Here is a 16734-nt window from a genome sequence, read left to right on the forward strand (position 1 = left end):
CACTAAGAATATAGATGTGGATCAGTTACCAGCGAGGTCATGATACGGCAAACCACAATTGGGGTGGGAGAAAGAAGCTAGGCAATGAACGACGGAACAAGGCGCTTCGACACCACATCGCGCCACAGCAGGCCAAGACTTGATTGATACTCCTTGACAGCAGTAGTGGAAAAGTATGCGTATGTAAAGAAATCTGACCCATTTGACCATAAGTTGGCTTATCGTGTCAGCACCCGTACTTCCCCTAATTTCCATCACGCCATAACCTGAACAGCCCCACTACCACTATTCACTTACAAAGACGTCGTGCTCGGCTGCATCCTTCTCCAACGGCAGCTTCCAGCAGGCAAATTCAAGCGTGCTTCATCCGCTCTGTAAAGCGCGATATTGGAGTACTCCACTTCTTTATAGCCATAGTAAATGTGTGTCAGTCGAAATATAAACGATCATGGCAAGCGAATGGGGTTGCGCATATTATCAATCCTATCATGTCATTGAATGACATCTCATTTTCCAGTTGCCGGTGCCAAAGGCGATTCAACCAATGGACGTGTACTTAGTAACTGCTTATTACAAACTTTAGCAGAGTAACCGACTTCATACACGTGTTGAAGAAACGGAATCTCTAGTTCTAGTTGATGATTTGATCGAGATCAGGCAACCGGCGTCGTAGCTTCGTTAAGCTCAAAATAACCGAAGAAGAGAAGAAGAAGTGTAAGCGCAGATATTCCGTATAGTGTTAGTGTACATCTCTACGATGCTTAAAAAGCATACTTTCGAAAAAGAACACTTTGCAATCCTCCCACAATAGAGAAAAACCGGGTATTTAATTGTTATTGTTAAGCTACGGCTGGAAGTGTTGTAAACCTGGCTTGACTGCTAGATGTTGAGTACTTGTACTACCATATGTCACGGTACGTAGACAAGAAGGGTACAAATACCATACTCACTGCGTTTATGACAGCAGCAACTCCTTGTTAAGCGTAATTTCCAAAAGTAGTTCTTGCAAGTTGTTTTTATGTCATTAGCTTTCAAACGTGCCCTGGTTTGAGGTCTGATGAGCTTCCGTAAGAGGAACCACATGTGACACCTTAATAAGGAATAGATTGGTGGAGAAAAGAAGATAAAGCGTGTGTCGTTGATGTTGTGTCTCCACAACCTGTCCGTACATCTGTCTAGGTGGTACAGACTCGCATGCATTTCGGTCCACCGAACTGAATCTCTCTTTTTCCTTGCAATCGATTTCAACGACAGCTGTTGAACTTGGCCTATCTTTCCCTCTTTTCTCTCTCCAGCTTCCCTCACTCACTCATTTCTTTTTCCATATGCCGTCATTATCCTCACCCCAACCCCCACCATCGCCAGGCGACAGAAGAGGCAAACGTATGATATCACGTTTTCCTTGCTTCCCATCACCCTTCATTTTCCCAGTGAACTAAGAATCAATTTGACCAACATAAATTGTCATTCCTTATATAGACGTGGTAGCGGTATGCTGCTTGGACAAAAAGGCCCGATCGAAACCGATGCGACACATTCTCAACCGACTGCTCAGTTACGGCGATTACAGCATTGTGATCTTTGGAGACAAGACGATTCTTGACGAAGGCAAGTTTAGCTTTGAGCAAAGAGAGACAGTGTGCTGTACTGTTTGTTTTGACGCATTGCAACTAATACAAGTCCATTGTTTATAATAATGCAGAGGTGGAGAATTGGCCTGGGTGTGATTTTTTGATTTGCTTTTTCTCGGATGGATTTCCGTTGGACAAGGCCATTCAATACGTCAAACTCCGTAAGCCATTTACTGTCAACAGCGTCGTCATGCAGTCGTTGTTGTGGGACCGACGGGTTGTTTTGGCCATATTGGATGCTATGGGCATTCCAACGCCCCCTCGTCTCGTTGTCACGCGTGATGGCGGACCTGAAGTCGACCCGGACGCTGCTGGTGCATTTGAGGAGTGCACTGGCATGGATTTGCATCGTGTGTTGGCAAAGTACTCACGAAACACAGAAGAGATCAAAATCCATGATGACGAAATAGAGGTCGAGGGCAATTCCTTGTCCAAGACCTTTATCGAAAAGCCTGCCGATGGTGAGAACCACAACATCAACATCTACTATAGTAGAGAAAAGGGAGGTGGTGGTCGTCGATTGTTCAGAAAGGTACTACCGTTTCTCGCATACCTGCATGATCGGGTTGTTAATCGCTGCATCAGCACACGTTACGCAAGTTTGAACATCTTTTGTTACTAAACCCTCCTTTGACTTTAATTGGTCTGTAATAGATTGGAAACAAATCAAGTGAATTTGATCCTGAGCTCTCGACCCCACAGCAGGAGAACTCGTGGATCTACGAACAGCTGATGGAAACCGAAAATTGCGAGGACATCAAGCTGTATACCGTGGGTCCAACTTTTATTCATGCAGAGACCAGAAAGTAAGGAGACAGAAAGAGCGTATGACCAGAAAACGCTGTTTCCTGGGGAAGTATTAACAACCGAACAACTAGATCGCCAACAGTCGATGGTTTAGTCAAACGGAACACAGACGGAAAAGAAATACGCTATTGCACGGAACTTTCTCCGGAAGAAGAGGATATCGCCCGCAAAGTTTCCAAAGCATTCGGCCAGACTGTCTGCGGATTAGATATCCTGCGCGTGAACGGCAAATCATATGTCATTGATGTGAACGGCTGGAGCTTTGTTAAGGGCAGCGATTACTACTATGATCAATGCGCACGACTGTTGAGCGAAGCGTTCTATCGATCTGTACAACGCCGCCCTTCCATGGTAGAAACCATCCCTCGAGAAATCGCACCAGAACATTCTTGGCGTATCAAGGGCTTTGTTGCTGTATTCCGACATGCCGATCGTACGCCCAAGGACAAGTCCAAAATCTCAACACAAGCCCAGCCATTTATTGATCTTCTTGATGGAAGCACACAAGAAGTCGTCTTTCGGCAAAAGCATCAATTATCATTGGTTGCTCAGGCTGTCGACAAGTCGCTTGAATTGAACCACAGCGATGCGGACAAGCTACGCTCACTGAAAGAGATTCTCGAAAAGAAGTGGGACTTACCAGGTACCAAGGTACAAGTGAAGCCGCAATTTGACAAGGAGACCGGAGAAGTCAAGAAGGTTCAAGTGAACGTGAAATGGGGTGGCGAGGTAAGTCAACGAAGAAGAGTTAGCGTTTCCTGATATCTCACATACCTTGTCTACATGGACTAGTTTACACACGCTGGCTTGCATCAATCCCGCGATCTGGGCGAGAATCTGCGTAAGGATATGAACATCTTGAATCGAAATATCATGGACGACGTCAAAATCTTTAGCAGCTCTGAACGCCGTGTGAGAGCCACAGGTAATAAGAATAGCGATGATATGTCAGGATATGTACCATCAGGTGGATCTACAATACTGTGTTTAACACCTTCACCCCGTCCTGATAGCCGATGTGTTCGCTCGACGATTCCTTGGTCAACCCGAGTCAATTGAAGGCGTCATTTCAGAAAGCAAGTCTTTGCTGGATGATAGCAACGCAGCCAAAGAGCAAGGCGATGCAGTCAAGCGACAACTCAAAACGTTGATCCGGCCAGGCTATGAGATCCCACAGCTTCAATTAGCCCAAGTAGGCTGGCCCAAAGACATGCCACAGCCTCATGTGGTGATGCAAGAAATTAGTTTGATCATGTCACGTCTACGACAAATCATGCGTTACAACTGGCAAATCAAGGATGTTGATCAAATTCAAAGACGATGGTGCTGTTTTGAGTCCCCTGCCCTGTTCCGCGAGCGTTGGGAAAAGCAATTCAAGAACTTCTGCGATCACGGCAGTGGCGACGAGAGCGACGAGGCCGATATTCGAAATAGAATGCATTCTGCGCCTGATCCGGCATGGATCCCAGAGCTTTATGATGCACTGAAATACGATGCTTTGCATAACCGCCCCTTTTTGCAGGGTATTTTCAGTGATCCTGATGCACCCGCTCCAGAATCGGAAACCGGATCAACTGACGGAAGCTCGTCACGGGGTCGTCCTTCCACCGATTCTTCCAGCGTTATCCATGGTAGCAGTGATCTGCGAAAACTGTACAAGTACGTCCGCACCATGTTTGACTTTGTGGCGCCTCAAGAGTATGGTATTACGGATGAAGAAAAGAAAAGCATTGGCTTGTTGATTGGGCTACCCTTGCTCAAGTCGATATTGAGCGACTTGAGAGATATAAAGTATTCGGACAACCCAAAGACACGACTTTACTTTACGAAAGGTAAACAGTAATAGCGTCAAAAACGGGATCAATGCTAAATATCACTATCTCCTTTTTATGTAGAATCTCATGTTCATGCATTATTGAATTTGGTGTATCTGTCTGGAGTACCAACCAAGGTCCCTAGAAACGCTTTACCAGAGTTGGACTGTAAGTTTTTTTCAGCAGTGACACCAATGCATTTCTTCGTATAAGGGATGCAAATGAATTGACATGCGGTACTGACTATGCTACAATAGTTTTAACCCAGATCACATTCGAGTTGTACGAGCGTAACAAACACAGTGAACCTGGCAAAGAATATTCGTTGCGGATAGGCTTTAGCTCTGGTGCCCATTATAAGGATGTCCTTGATATACATCTCGATGCCGAGCATTGTCTTAAGGTTGCACCTCGCACGTAAGTAGAGATTCTGTGTTTATCATTCTTGCATATAATAACTTCTTTTTCTTTCATATTTGACATAGTAACCTGATCCCACACTTATCGCTTGAAGAAGTCCTGGCTTACCATAATTCATATCTCAATCTTCCCAACCTTGAGAGCATTGAGCGTCAAATTGAAGAGCGCAAACTATACTACGTCCAAGAAGACAACCAATAACATGAATAATAACATGAATAGAATCAATACACACACACACGTTGTAGACTTTCTTGCCTTTCCCTCTCTCTCGAGCACACCCAAACCACAACACTTTACAATAATATACTCCAATCTTTTTTCTTCTAGTTCGTTTACACGCGCCACAGCAATTGCTTTTTTCCATCTCAATAAATAATCATGACTTCCATTCCGTGCAACAGCTAAGTTTACTTTTGTTTTATTTATTGGATACAAAAGATAATAATCCGCAACCCAGGAAAAAGGGTAATATTAACCTTAGCGGTTGGCTATTTAAAAAAGGGAAAAAAAAGAATAATATTGCATTAGTTCATTTGTAATAATTATTGCGTCAAGTTGTTTGCGGATGTATATATTGTAATCCAAATACTTACACTTGGCAACACGCTCAAGCTCGTCCTTCTTCTTAATACCATACGAGTTGGAAGAACCCTTGGCGGCGTTGATAAGCTCGTCAGCAAGGCACTCAGAGATGGTCTTGACGTTGCGGAAAGCAGCCTCACGGGTCTATAAAGCACATAAACAAACATCAATATCTTATACCTTAAAAGCACTTGCTTTTTCGTGGGTCAAATATATAAGTAAGAGAATGATACGTACACCAGTAGTCAACAAAGCAATGGACTGGTTGACACGGCGGAGAGGAGAAACATCAACGGCCTGACGACGGACGGTACCCTGGGAACCGATACGGGTCGAGTCTTCACGGGGACCGGTGTTGATGATAGCATCAACAAGAACCTGGATAGGGTTCTGATCGGTCAACAAGTTGATGATCTCGAAGGCGTGCTGAACAATGCGGGCAGCCATCAACTTCTTGCCGTTGTTGCGACCGTGCATCATGAGCGAGTTTGTCAAACGCTCAACGATGGGGCACTATACGATGTATAAACGGGTTAGTTTCTCGCGTCCACTTTGAGCAGTTACACTAAAACCTCTGTTTCTCTCTCCTTTCGCTTTTTCTTTCCATAGCGAGCAAAACTAAAGTAATAACAAACCTGGGCCTTGCGGAAACGCTTGACAGCGAAACGGCCAGCAGTGTGGGGCAAGTAGGTGTGCTGGCGGACCTGAATGTAATCCTGGAGCGAAATGTCCTTCACTTCAACTTCCTCATAGGACCACTTGTTGAAGAGCTTGGGGGAGCCGTCAGCGCTGGCCAAGATGTCAGCGGGCACGTTAAGAGCAACCATGCTAATTATTCGTCAGGCGAGTTGTAGTAACGTGTTGTTGTTGTTGCAAAATGAGAGACAAAGAAAAAAGTGAATTATAATGGAATGTCGTGTTTAATTTTTGTTTTTTCGTTGTGGAGAACAAACAGGGTCGACGAGAGTTTGAATGACATAGATTAAATCAAAACGGATGTCGTTAGTATTGATGGATGGATGGATGGATGGATGGCTTTTCTTTTCTTTATGGATGGTGCTTGGATTTTTACCTTATCGATTAAAGAGGAGGAACTCGAATAGCACTGAACGCTTCAAGTTGCTGGCAGGCGGACCCTCCGGCTATGCGGTGTTTGAAAAGCACACTTGGGCGTCTATATAGTGGCATAGCTTGCTTCTTTCTTTTTTTTTGATCTGCTCGTCCGTCAACGTTCGCTCAATGTGCAAGGTATTAGGAACAGGGATAGCAGCAGCTATCAGTCAAGCATTCATAAAGAAAGTATCTCAGTTGTCTCCTAGTCTCCTTTTTTTACACCATGAATCAGTATGCACATAAAATTTGGAAGTAGTTTAATACATAGAGCAACAGATAGGGTCAATGTAAAATGTACGTACTACTGTATAGCTCTCTAACAAAGAAAAAGGAGAAATCTACGGCCAAGAAATAACTGCCTAATACGGAGAGGATCAAGCGTAAGCTGTAGATGAAAGGTCTGCAATAGCGCTGTGCAACCTGTCGCTGCTACTACACCGCTTATGCCGTCGATCCGATCTATCTGCAGCATTTATATATAAACACCCTGAGGCAACGAAAAGGTTTGGCATAAACTTTGCTTCTTTCTCTGCTTTCTTTTCCCCTTTTTTCTTCAATAGCTACCGTTTTTTCGTTTTTCTTCTTCTTTTTTCTCTACAGCAACACTAAACAGTAACAGCAAAAGACTTTATACTTTTTGCAATATGACTCGAAAGAACAGTACCACATCGGGCCCTGATGGCGACCCTGATTGTACCGAGCTTTTGGAGGACGATTCACGCAGCATCCTCATGGGAATCATAGCACAGCTTGGCAAGGGCACTGATCTCCATCGAGTTACTCTACCTACATTTGTGCTGGAGCCACGCAGCATGTTGGAACGGATCACGGATTTTATGAGCCATCCTGAACTATTACTAGAGTAAGCAGCCATGATTATGAAGGAACATATATGTTTCTCATGGGGAGCAAAGGGAGATAAGGGATGGGCGTCGATGCTGGTGGGGGTCATAATGCATCAACGATGTGTGGGTGTGTGGTCAGTTCGTCGTCCGGGTGCACAAGGATTGGGTAACAACGGTGATAATCATGCAAAAACGTTTTACACGCACAGAGCCACCACACACACTGATCCTTTGGAGCGATTTATTGGGGTTGTCCGTTTCTTTTTGTCCGGCTGGCATATCAAGCCCAAAGTAAGAAGAGAGAGAGCGGGTGATGATCATCGTAAACAAAAACATATCCACATAGATGGGGACTCCACGTGAAAATTCCAGGGTTCATCTCTTACATACGCTATGTATACCTTTATAAACAATATTCAAAAACTTTTGTAGGGTGTCAAAAAACCGTACAATCCTGTTCTTGGTGAGATATTTCGAAGTCGCTGGCGTTATGCGAATGGTACCGAAGCAATTTACGTTGCAGAGCAGGTGTCACATCATCCACCGATCAGTGCGTATCATTATGCGAGCCCAGAAAATGGAGTCACTATTCAGGGTAACCTGAGACCCAAGCCAAAGTTCCTGGGTAACAGCGCAGCGACTCTTATGGAAGGCTTTTCTACAATCACTATGGCACGTTGGGATGACGAGAAATACTGTATCACTATGCCGAATGTCTATGCTCGAGGAATTTTATGTATGTCTTACTACTTTATTTTAAAAACCTGGGGGAAGGTTGTTAAAAAGGAGACAAGGGTAAAAGACTAACTATGATGATGATGGTTTTGGTGATGGAATTCTTTTGTCATAGTTGGAAAAATGATCATGGAGCTTGGTGACAGCTGTTACGTTAAATGTCCTGAAAATGGATTCGTTTGCGAACTGGACTTTAAAACCAAAGTATATACAACAGCATGAAATTTTGTGACGTTAATAGATCAATCGATAGTTGAATGATGCTTATAGTAAATGACATATCGTATTCAGGGCTTTTTCTCCGGGCAGTACAATGTGGTCACTGGCAAAATAAAAAACGAAGCGACAGGTCAAGTGCTTAAAGAGATATCCGGAACATGGTCGAATGAACTGTTCATCAGCCCTCCCAAAGTGAGTAACATCGTTATAGGTAGTCTCGTGAATGTATCAGCTGAAGTCAGTGGCGCTGTCTACTAGCTAATATGTAAATGAAGAAGCTAAATCTGTTACCCATGTCAAAAACAACCATAGTCGTCCAAGAAACAGTCGCTATTTGATGTGAAGAAGTCAATGATCCATCCCATGATTGTGGAACATGAGCACCGACAGGAAGATCAAGAATCCCGAAGGTAAAGGTTTGTTCTATTTTTAAATTGTTTGTATGTATGCTAATGTGATACGTACCCACTCGATCTTTTGCATATAATCCATAACACGATATATCAGGCTGTGGGCGAAAGTGACAGATGCAATCAAGCGGCAGGATATGGACGTTGCAACCGATGAAAAAATGTCGATAGAGGATCGGCAACGGGCAGAAGCTAAAGAGCGTCAGAAACAAGACAATCAATTCGAATCACGATATTTTGTCCTGAATAGCGCCAATGAATACGTGCTCAAAGCATCGTCTTCTGGTGATGCCGTTGGAAGCGCTGGCGATGACGGGTAATGGTGATGATATGCTCAAATTTTGAGATAATTGGTGGCTGTTGCGTAAATGTTTCCTTGTAATTTACATTTCTTTTTTATATAATGCTGTTTTAGCGCGACCACTACTACAATTGCGAATTTAGACGCATTTGTTTTCGGCTCTTCTTCGGTAAAAGGAAACCCATCCAGCACCAACAACAATTAAAGCGATCATCAGCCAGATAATAATACAAGTGCGATCACTGCTAGCTCAAACAACTGCTGCTGCTGATGTTGTTGATGATGGATTATGGCAATAAATTGTTGTGCATGACATACAAATGTTGCTGTTGTTCACCTTATTGTAAAACCATGTGTATCTCTGTCACGAGAGAATGTTCATCTTTGTGAATAGAGGAAAAAGGGAAAGGTGTATACATTCTAAAGCTCAGCCACTATACTACTTTAAAAAGGAATTTGAGAGCCTTTGTTGGCTAAATATGATGTAACCACCGCATATCTTTTTTTTCTGAGATGATCAGCACACAATTTTTGGATAATTAAATTACCACCTAGTACTGACACAAGAAGTTCAAGTATTATATGATGAAGGAAACCGTTTAAGTATCATAAATGTACTTAATATGTCAACCCTTAGCTCGTGCTATTTGTAATGTTAGAAGAAACATTTTCGAATAACGAAGAAGAACCAAGGCGGTGGCTGTGAACAGTAATACGTGTACGCATAATGCACTACTATATTCATGCCATTTTCGTATAAAAAAATCCGCGTTTTCCCGCCTTTTGCAACGCGTCAGTTATTAGTGAACTAGCAAAGTAGCCATCCGTATATTAGTTACAGAGTCAATCTCTGAACCTCGGAAATCTCACTAGCAGAACTAAAAACTGTTGGAGTTGCTTGCGAGAGTTTAAGTTGTCTGTTATTCTTCAATTAAAGCACTAGATGAAAATTTTGGTTTTTATTGTTCGTGGAAGACTGTTAACCTGCGCCAATAGACATTGCGGCCGCTTCCTTGCGGTTCGTGTGGATATGTTTTATATAGCAAAAACTTAAATCCCACCCGCCCTTCTGGTCGGGAGGAAAAAGTTAAGAGAGTGTAGTAGTGCGTGTGTGACAAGGTCTGTGCAAGGTTGGAATTCGAGCACCATCATCTAAAATTTTCGTTTCCCAATTAAAGCAGTAGTACTGTGATTAGCATCTTCATGCTTATTCAACCACTTGACGTAGCTGCAGTGATTATACGAAGACAGCACCAACCTGACTGGTGCTGCGCGCATACATTCCAGGGACCCCACCTTCAGTATACTATACAGTGGCCATTCTATGGCGCATCGGTATGATTGATACATAGACTATTTTCTGGGCGCGCTCGTGCTCTTCAAAAAGCACAGGTAGGATTATAGCTAATAGATGCAATATGCAGTATGAGGCTGCATATAGCTTCTAGCGCATACAAAATGCTGCCTCTAACGTTTTCTTGCTGACGATAGTTATATGAAATGGAGAAATTCTCTATTGTAAAGAAAAACGAGGCAGGATGAATTCTCGTATCATATCCAACCAATGTAGTATAAGCATGTGTTATATAGTTCGCCGTAGTAGTAGCTTAGTTTAGTAAGATAATCCGATTACATTGATGATCTACCTCCAATGAAAAAGGGGTTTATCTTCTTCGAATGGTTGATCATTCTGTGGACCACATGATAATAATCAGGACTCACGGCTGTACATAGGAACAAATTGTGTATCATGTATGGTTCACGTGCTCCTAAGTGAGGTAAACCACGGTTGGCGCATGACAAGCACGTCACTTGATATATTCGCGTCCGATTGTTCGGTCTACTTTTGTCGAACAAATAAACTGCCTAACATGACCAAATGTTGGCATGTTCTATGCAGCTAGCAAGATGTACCAGCAACAATAACAAGCTTTAGTACATGTGTTAGTGGCAGCGTTGCATAGCAACGGTACAGTAATATTAAAAAAATTATATTTACATTTAAGGGAACAATTGTTGTAGTTTGAATAATAGTCAGAGCCATTGTGAAGCTGTTTTAATGAGGCACTTGGAAGATATGCAACATCTGCTGCAAATTCTTATACAATAATCCATATGGTATGCGTCTCTTACTGATTTGGTAAAGCAACAAGCCGGTATTGAATCTATATACTCTTGATTTATACTCATCTCATCTTCCTAGCGCGTGTGGTATGCATGGAATGTTTAGTTTCTCCTTAACAAAGACGAGCACTGCTTCAGACAGAAAAAGCGAATTCTCAACAATTCACTAAATCAAATATTATGTTATCACTAGACTGATGACAATATTGCGCGGGTGCAAGTACAGACACTAAACGTAACAAAATGTATTAGATATGCTTTAGCCATTGAAAGAAACAAAAATGGGATAGAAAGCACAAAGTTACCAGACTAGGTGGGTGTAACCTAGGTGTATCACTCGACGATGCTAAAGAGAGTTTCATCTCGATGTTAAAAGCAATAGTGCAGCTTGTTGTACTGCATCCGTCACAGGTTCTTTGCTATTATGGCTAGGAGTTGCAGTGGTAGTAAGTAACAATAGTGATGAAAAGTCCCACGGTCCATTTTCGAATACTACGCACACCAAAAAAAAGGTACATTCGCTGTCTTCAAATAGTTGATAACAAGTGAAGCAATAGAAGTAGAGGTTGAGTACACGTTTACGAATACAAAAATAAAATGTCGCGTTTTTCGTGATAAGCGTACACTTTAAACTGAGCTAGCGCAGCTTAGCTTTTTCTTTTCTGTACGATAGGTCATATTGTTGCAACAGCACACAAAAGAAGAAGATGCTTTCACTGTTGTGGTGATGTGCCTTTTCGCGAATAATGTGCGACATAAAAGAATACGATAGACACGAAGCGAATAGAGAGTGAGAATAGAAAATGCGCCTACATTTTACAACGTAATGTGACACACACACCTATGCGGAGAAGTGACGTAAAAGGTATATTACACAAAAAAGAGGGGTTGGACCCACAGCACATAAACTATTATAAGAACGCATCACCAACTCGCACACCATTTCTTTATGTAAGATACAGCGGTTGGGAAAGCCGGGGAATAGAAGATGGCTAAGATTCAATAAGTGGTGGGATTATTTAAAAAGGGCTAAGAGCTACTCAATATAACTAAAATATACATGATGGAAGTTGGTATTTCTTGGTCATTTTGTCTTTTTAACCAAGCAAAGGTGCGCTTGCAGCATCGGTGTTGCGGCCCAACTTTTTGAAAACAACGGCACGAGCGGGGTACAAGAAGCTCAAAATGGCGAAGGCAAAGGCGAACCTGTAATTTCATTTTAAACGGTACGTTCACATTAGAAATGAGCCAATCAGAAACCACAAGGATGAGCATCTGCTCTCTATTTATTTACTCTCATAGAAACTAGGAAACTTACCAGCGAATCCAAGCATCCTGTTGATTGGTGAAGACAGCCAACAATCCAAGAGCAATGACAAAGGCACTGGTGAGATCACCCTTTTCCTTCTTGTACTCAACATAGCCGATAGCAGTACCGGCCAAGAACAAGATGCCAATGATCACAAAGATACGGCTCCAGAAACCAGGGCCATCCTCGCTAACATGAGTGAAAGCCTGGAAGAATCCAACAACAGCAGAGAAGACAATCCAGCCGTGCCAGAGAGAGAAGGGGGCGTGGATAAGAATCATGTCACACCACGTAGTAGCAGGATGGTTCTTGCTGAGGTTGTCTATTGTTATGCATAAAGCAACATCGAGAGCGTATGTGATGATGAGTGATCGCCATAGTCAAATAAGAGTAAGGACGAAACATATACTTACAGAACACGTATGAAACGGAGGAAGCAGTCAGAAGGACGAAGATGAAGCCGATGATGAAGTGGCCGTGTTTCTATTGAAAAATGTAAGATAGAGCGCGTGTGAGGTGAAGAGAGACCACAGTTATTTTCTTTCATTAACAGAATACTCACCACAAGCGCGAGCCAAGCAGCGTTGAGCAAGACAGAAATGACAAAGTGCCAGCCAACACCATGGATGGCCTGCTCGTGGGCAGGTTCAAACCACTGGTAGATGACAAAGGCACCCAAAAGAAGATGAATGACAGTCCAGACCCATTCAATCCAGAAGGCTATTATTGCACAGTAATTCCATGTCTGTCAGTCATTCTGTGCGCGTGCGCGTATATGGATCAACGCGGAAATTGGCTTTTATACATCCACACAGCGACATGATGTACTTACATGGAGTGATGTAGGTTTGACCCTCGCCAATAACATCGTCATTGGGGGCAGGTCCTACGATGCTGTATACTGTGGTGGACAGGAAGAAAAGATAGACAACGACGTTGACTACCTTTTGGAAAATATGAAGCTTCGACATGGTGGTGTTGGCGTATCAACAAAGAAGAATCACAAAGCAGAAAGAAGAAAAAGAGAGAGAAAAAGTGGGATGAGTGAAAAAATGAGGTGCTTTTAAAGGTTTTTCAATCTTCTTTAATGCAGTAACTCTTAGAGCGAAAGAGTATATGTGAAAAACTTTAACGCGCGCTTCTCTTTGTACAACCCCCAAATGCTGTTGACGGTTCGTGATTAGATTAGCCCCCAAACTGACAAGCATAACGCTTATGTTTGTTTTTCTCTTCGTTTCGAAACACTTATTGGTTAAGATAACGATCGGATTGTTGCTGCAAGTATATATAGAGCCACCAATACATACTTGTTGTTGTTATTGCAGTAAACGGACTGCTGATGTATGTCACTGCAACCGCCGGAACCCGCTCTTTATATTTTCGTTCTCGTATGATGCAACTTCAGGTTACTCAACATATGCGCCGACAAAGCATCAAAGGGCGGTAATGTCCGTGTTTAGCACTGAAGGTGGTAAGGGGCAAAGAGAAGGGGAATCTTCCTGCAGTCCATACCCGCGTAAACAACGCGACAGTTTGACTCTTTTTACTTTCGTTCATAGCAAAAGTAGCTTGCAAGGAAGCATGTCCTCTGCTGACACTCTTCATCTGCGTTCTTTTCTTTCGGTACTTTAAGGTTGGCCTGCATGAAAGGAAAAACTTCTGCGCACTCTTTTTCTTTGATCGGGTAAAGTGTCCCGAGGACACCGGAACATTTGCTCATCAGCCTTGTGTAGCGTGATGTACATTATCGAAAAAAAATGTTTTGGTGATACGTGCTACCAACAATCCGCCTTCGGAGCAAATGTGCTTGCTTTTTTGTCCAAACTTATATAAAAGAGCGGCTGTGCGTCAACTAAGCATAAGCAACCACTTTCATGGTGGGGTTTGATGAGGCCACATAGTCAAAAGGGCTGTTTTGTTTATGAGAGCATATAATATATTGTGTTTCTCTCTGTGGAGTGGGTAACTGTCGTTCTTATGACTGTGAACATTTTGGGTGCATGTTGCGTAGTTACACGAGCGCCTGGAACCGGATTACTCTCACTCGTTTGCTTCTTTTATCCCATATAGCGACTCGCGCCTAGTGTATGTACACAGCACACTGATACTGGAAGGGCACGCCAGGTAGACAAAAGGTGGTACACCTCAACCACCATCCTCGGGCTAAAAAGGCGTGGAAGTCACAGCACTCCATATGCTGCTTAAAACTACTTCTGATATAGCAGAGTCTGGGCACAAACCGTCAAAAGTGCATCATCATGATGGTGTCCTCCTGTACATTTAAGCAAAGGTATGAATTATGTGCTGTTGGATGCGCAGTGAAGTTAACGCCTTTCAATGTGACACGAACAGAGGGATGATCCGTTGACTATATTTTCATCTCCATAAAGACACTATATCACTTCCATTTATCGCTTTGCCAATCCTACGGACAAAGCATTATCAGCTAGACACCGATCGATGATGCTGTTAGTATTTGGAATATGGCAACAAACAAGGAATTTTGGACGCACGTCAAATGATGAGTAACTGTTCTTATACCATCATCGTCATTATGCTTGAGACTTGTAACGCAATGTAGCATATGATATGTGTCATCAATTTGAAGAGTGATGCAACGATAGCCACCTTTTCTTTTGAACGGATCAAATGCAGCGTGAATGAATTTAATAGCTTAGTCAAAACAACAAGCCAACAGCAGCAGCAGCAGCAGTAACAACGACAACGGTCTGATTCGTGCGACGCACAGATGTAAGCAAACAATATTTCTCGGTGACGCCTTCTGCCAGAGGGCGGGTTCACCCTCCTTAACTGTGTCGAACAACTAGTGCAACATGATGCGATCGTTTATTTTCGGACGCCAAGATGAAGCACAGCTCTTTCATTTCGAGACTTTAATCCGACAATGTAGTTGTATGCATATACCATCATGGTATTATTGTCTGCTGCACTTTTTCAGTTTTGCTGGCACTATATTATCAGCATGTACATTCATTGAATATTATGATGAATGTTTTATCTTTCAGAGGTGCGTACACTAAGTAATCGTATAAGGTGGTGTATAGACTTGAGCAGCCATGTAATATTTTGTATGAAGAATGGTAAATTTTATTGAAGGTTCTGAGCCCCAAAATTTCGTGAGTGAGTCCCCTGAGATGGGGTTACTACTGGGAACGGGAGAGATGACTTTGTAGGTGGTTATGTCATCTAGTACAGCAGTGCGCCAGTGCATGGCCCACACAGTCTGTATCAAAACCCTAAGCGCGCCGAGGTGAGAGCGCCGGAGCATGTTGTCATTGGAAAAGCGCATGTTGAGAGCATCCCAGAGCTGATCCGAGGTTTGTGGTGGGGCATGCAATTGCTCCAGTGCTTGGAACCAAAAGCCATGCATCTTTTTCAGCACATAGTAACACGATAATTACCTGATTTAGATATTTATCCGTTCTTTCATAACGGCGCTTGTATGCTGTGTCTGTCAATTGCTGAAAGCATTGGCGGACCAGAGGATCGGATCACAGTTTTTAATACAACAAATAAATTGTACAACGTCAACGTGTCGTTGCTATTCACCACTTTACATTCAATCTTCGTTGATTTATTTTGCCAGTAAAAATCATAGTAGTAGTCCTTTTTTCCAGCACTGGTGAAATGGAATGGAGAAAGCTTCATGAAGACATTTAATCATGGTTGCATAAATATGCATAAATCAAAGCCGCTAAGAAACATTCTCCAGGGCCTAGGAGAGTATTCTAGACATGATGCTGACCATTTTCCTCGAATAAAAAACGTAAAGTATAAGGTAAATATATCGGATTGAATCGACTAGTATAAAGAAGCTGTTGCATGTGGCATTAACCATGGTGAAATAAATAAACCACAGAATTACCATCAAAAACTTTTCATTGATATTTAGTAGACAAATAGTCTTGTATAATTCTTGATTCTCCTGGGCGATCACTGTCGTCGCTGTTTTCCCTTATTGTTACTACTTAGTCATATATCATAACTCACCATTGCGCTTCTTATCGATGAGATTTTATCGATGTAAGAAGAGTGATGTCGAATGCCTTAATATGATGTAAAGCTCCACTTGGTTAAAAGAGAATCTATTAGCATGTGTATGTAATGTGATCTGTCACTTATTTAAAGTTCAATCAGACAAGGAACCCGGCGCCATATTCTTCTATACTCCGTCGATTGCTACATGCCTATTCATATACCGAGGATGATAAGACGCACGATATCAAGTTTGTAGCCGCTGCCATGTACTGCTACATATCAGCTATAATATGGTCACTACACAATAAGCTACCTTGATACAATTATCCAAAGGATATCGAATAGTAAGCCTGTAACAGAAACCATAACAGAGAAGCTGATATTTGCTGCTTTATCTGCGACATTATGCTGTAGCAGAAATC

The 16734-nt window shown here is 42.5% G+C and overlaps 5 protein-coding genes across 5 annotated transcripts; 3 read left to right on the plus strand and 2 right to left on the minus strand.

Annotated features, from left to right (window-relative positions):
• Positions 1–1136: 1136 nt before the first annotated feature.
• On the plus strand, positions 1137–5192 carry BDB00DRAFT_203213 (histidine phosphatase superfamily-domain-containing protein). The gene is made up of 10 exons (XM_053116448.1): positions 1137–1383; positions 1480–1608; positions 1703–2163; positions 2286–2437; positions 2510–3167; positions 3231–3363; positions 3452–4270; positions 4334–4420; positions 4510–4669; positions 4738–5192. Exons 1-10 carry the CDS (start codon positions 1326–1328, stop codon positions 4871–4873), a joined length of 2793 nt encoding a protein of 930 aa, XP_052972726.1. The 5' UTR covers positions 1137–1325; the 3' UTR covers positions 4874–5192.
• On the minus strand, positions 5153–6084 carry BDB00DRAFT_879648 (40S ribosomal protein S5; the record flags this gene model as incomplete). Its single annotated transcript, XM_053127897.1, has 4 exons — positions 5153–5163; positions 5269–5401; positions 5495–5770; positions 5893–6084. 4 exons carry the CDS (start codon positions 6082–6084, stop codon positions 5153–5155), a joined length of 612 nt encoding a protein of 203 aa, XP_052972727.1.
• An 805-nt stretch (positions 6085–6889) lies between these two features.
• BDB00DRAFT_860179 (uncharacterized protein) lies at positions 6890–9403 on the plus strand. Its single transcript, XM_053125982.1, has 8 exons — positions 6890–7232; positions 7425–7506; positions 7648–7951; positions 8066–8154; positions 8242–8361; positions 8482–8579; positions 8677–8895; positions 8995–9403. The coding sequence occupies exons 1-8, from the start codon at positions 7015–7017 to the stop codon at positions 9083–9085; spliced, it is 1221 nt and encodes a 406-aa protein (XP_052972728.1). The 5' UTR covers positions 6890–7014; the 3' UTR covers positions 9086–9403.
• Positions 9404–11777: 2374 nt separating this feature from the next.
• Positions 11778–13352, minus strand: BDB00DRAFT_966283 (uncharacterized protein). The gene is made up of 5 exons (XM_053129798.1): positions 13146–13352; positions 12876–13033; positions 12727–12796; positions 12323–12635; positions 11778–12210 (listed from the first exon to the last, which is right to left on the minus strand). Exons 1-5 carry the CDS (start codon positions 13282–13284, stop codon positions 12102–12104), a joined length of 789 nt encoding a protein of 262 aa, XP_052972729.1. The 5' UTR covers positions 13285–13352; the 3' UTR covers positions 11778–12101.
• On the plus strand, positions 13353–14013 carry BDB00DRAFT_860183 (uncharacterized protein). Its single transcript, XM_053125983.1, has 2 exons — positions 13353–13784; positions 13947–14013. The coding sequence occupies exons 1-2, from the start codon at positions 13529–13531 to the stop codon at positions 13958–13960; spliced, it is 270 nt and encodes an 89-aa protein (XP_052972730.1). The 5' UTR covers positions 13353–13528; the 3' UTR covers positions 13961–14013.
• Positions 14014–16734: the final 2721 nt, after the last annotated feature.

Source organism: Zychaea mexicana (assembly GCF_025766255.1).
Source record: "Zychaea mexicana strain RSA 1403 chromosome Unknown BDB00scaffold_184, whole genome shotgun sequence".
In the NCBI taxonomy this organism is placed as follows: domain Eukaryota; kingdom Fungi; phylum Mucoromycota; class Mucoromycetes; order Mucorales; family Lichtheimiaceae; genus Zychaea; species Zychaea mexicana.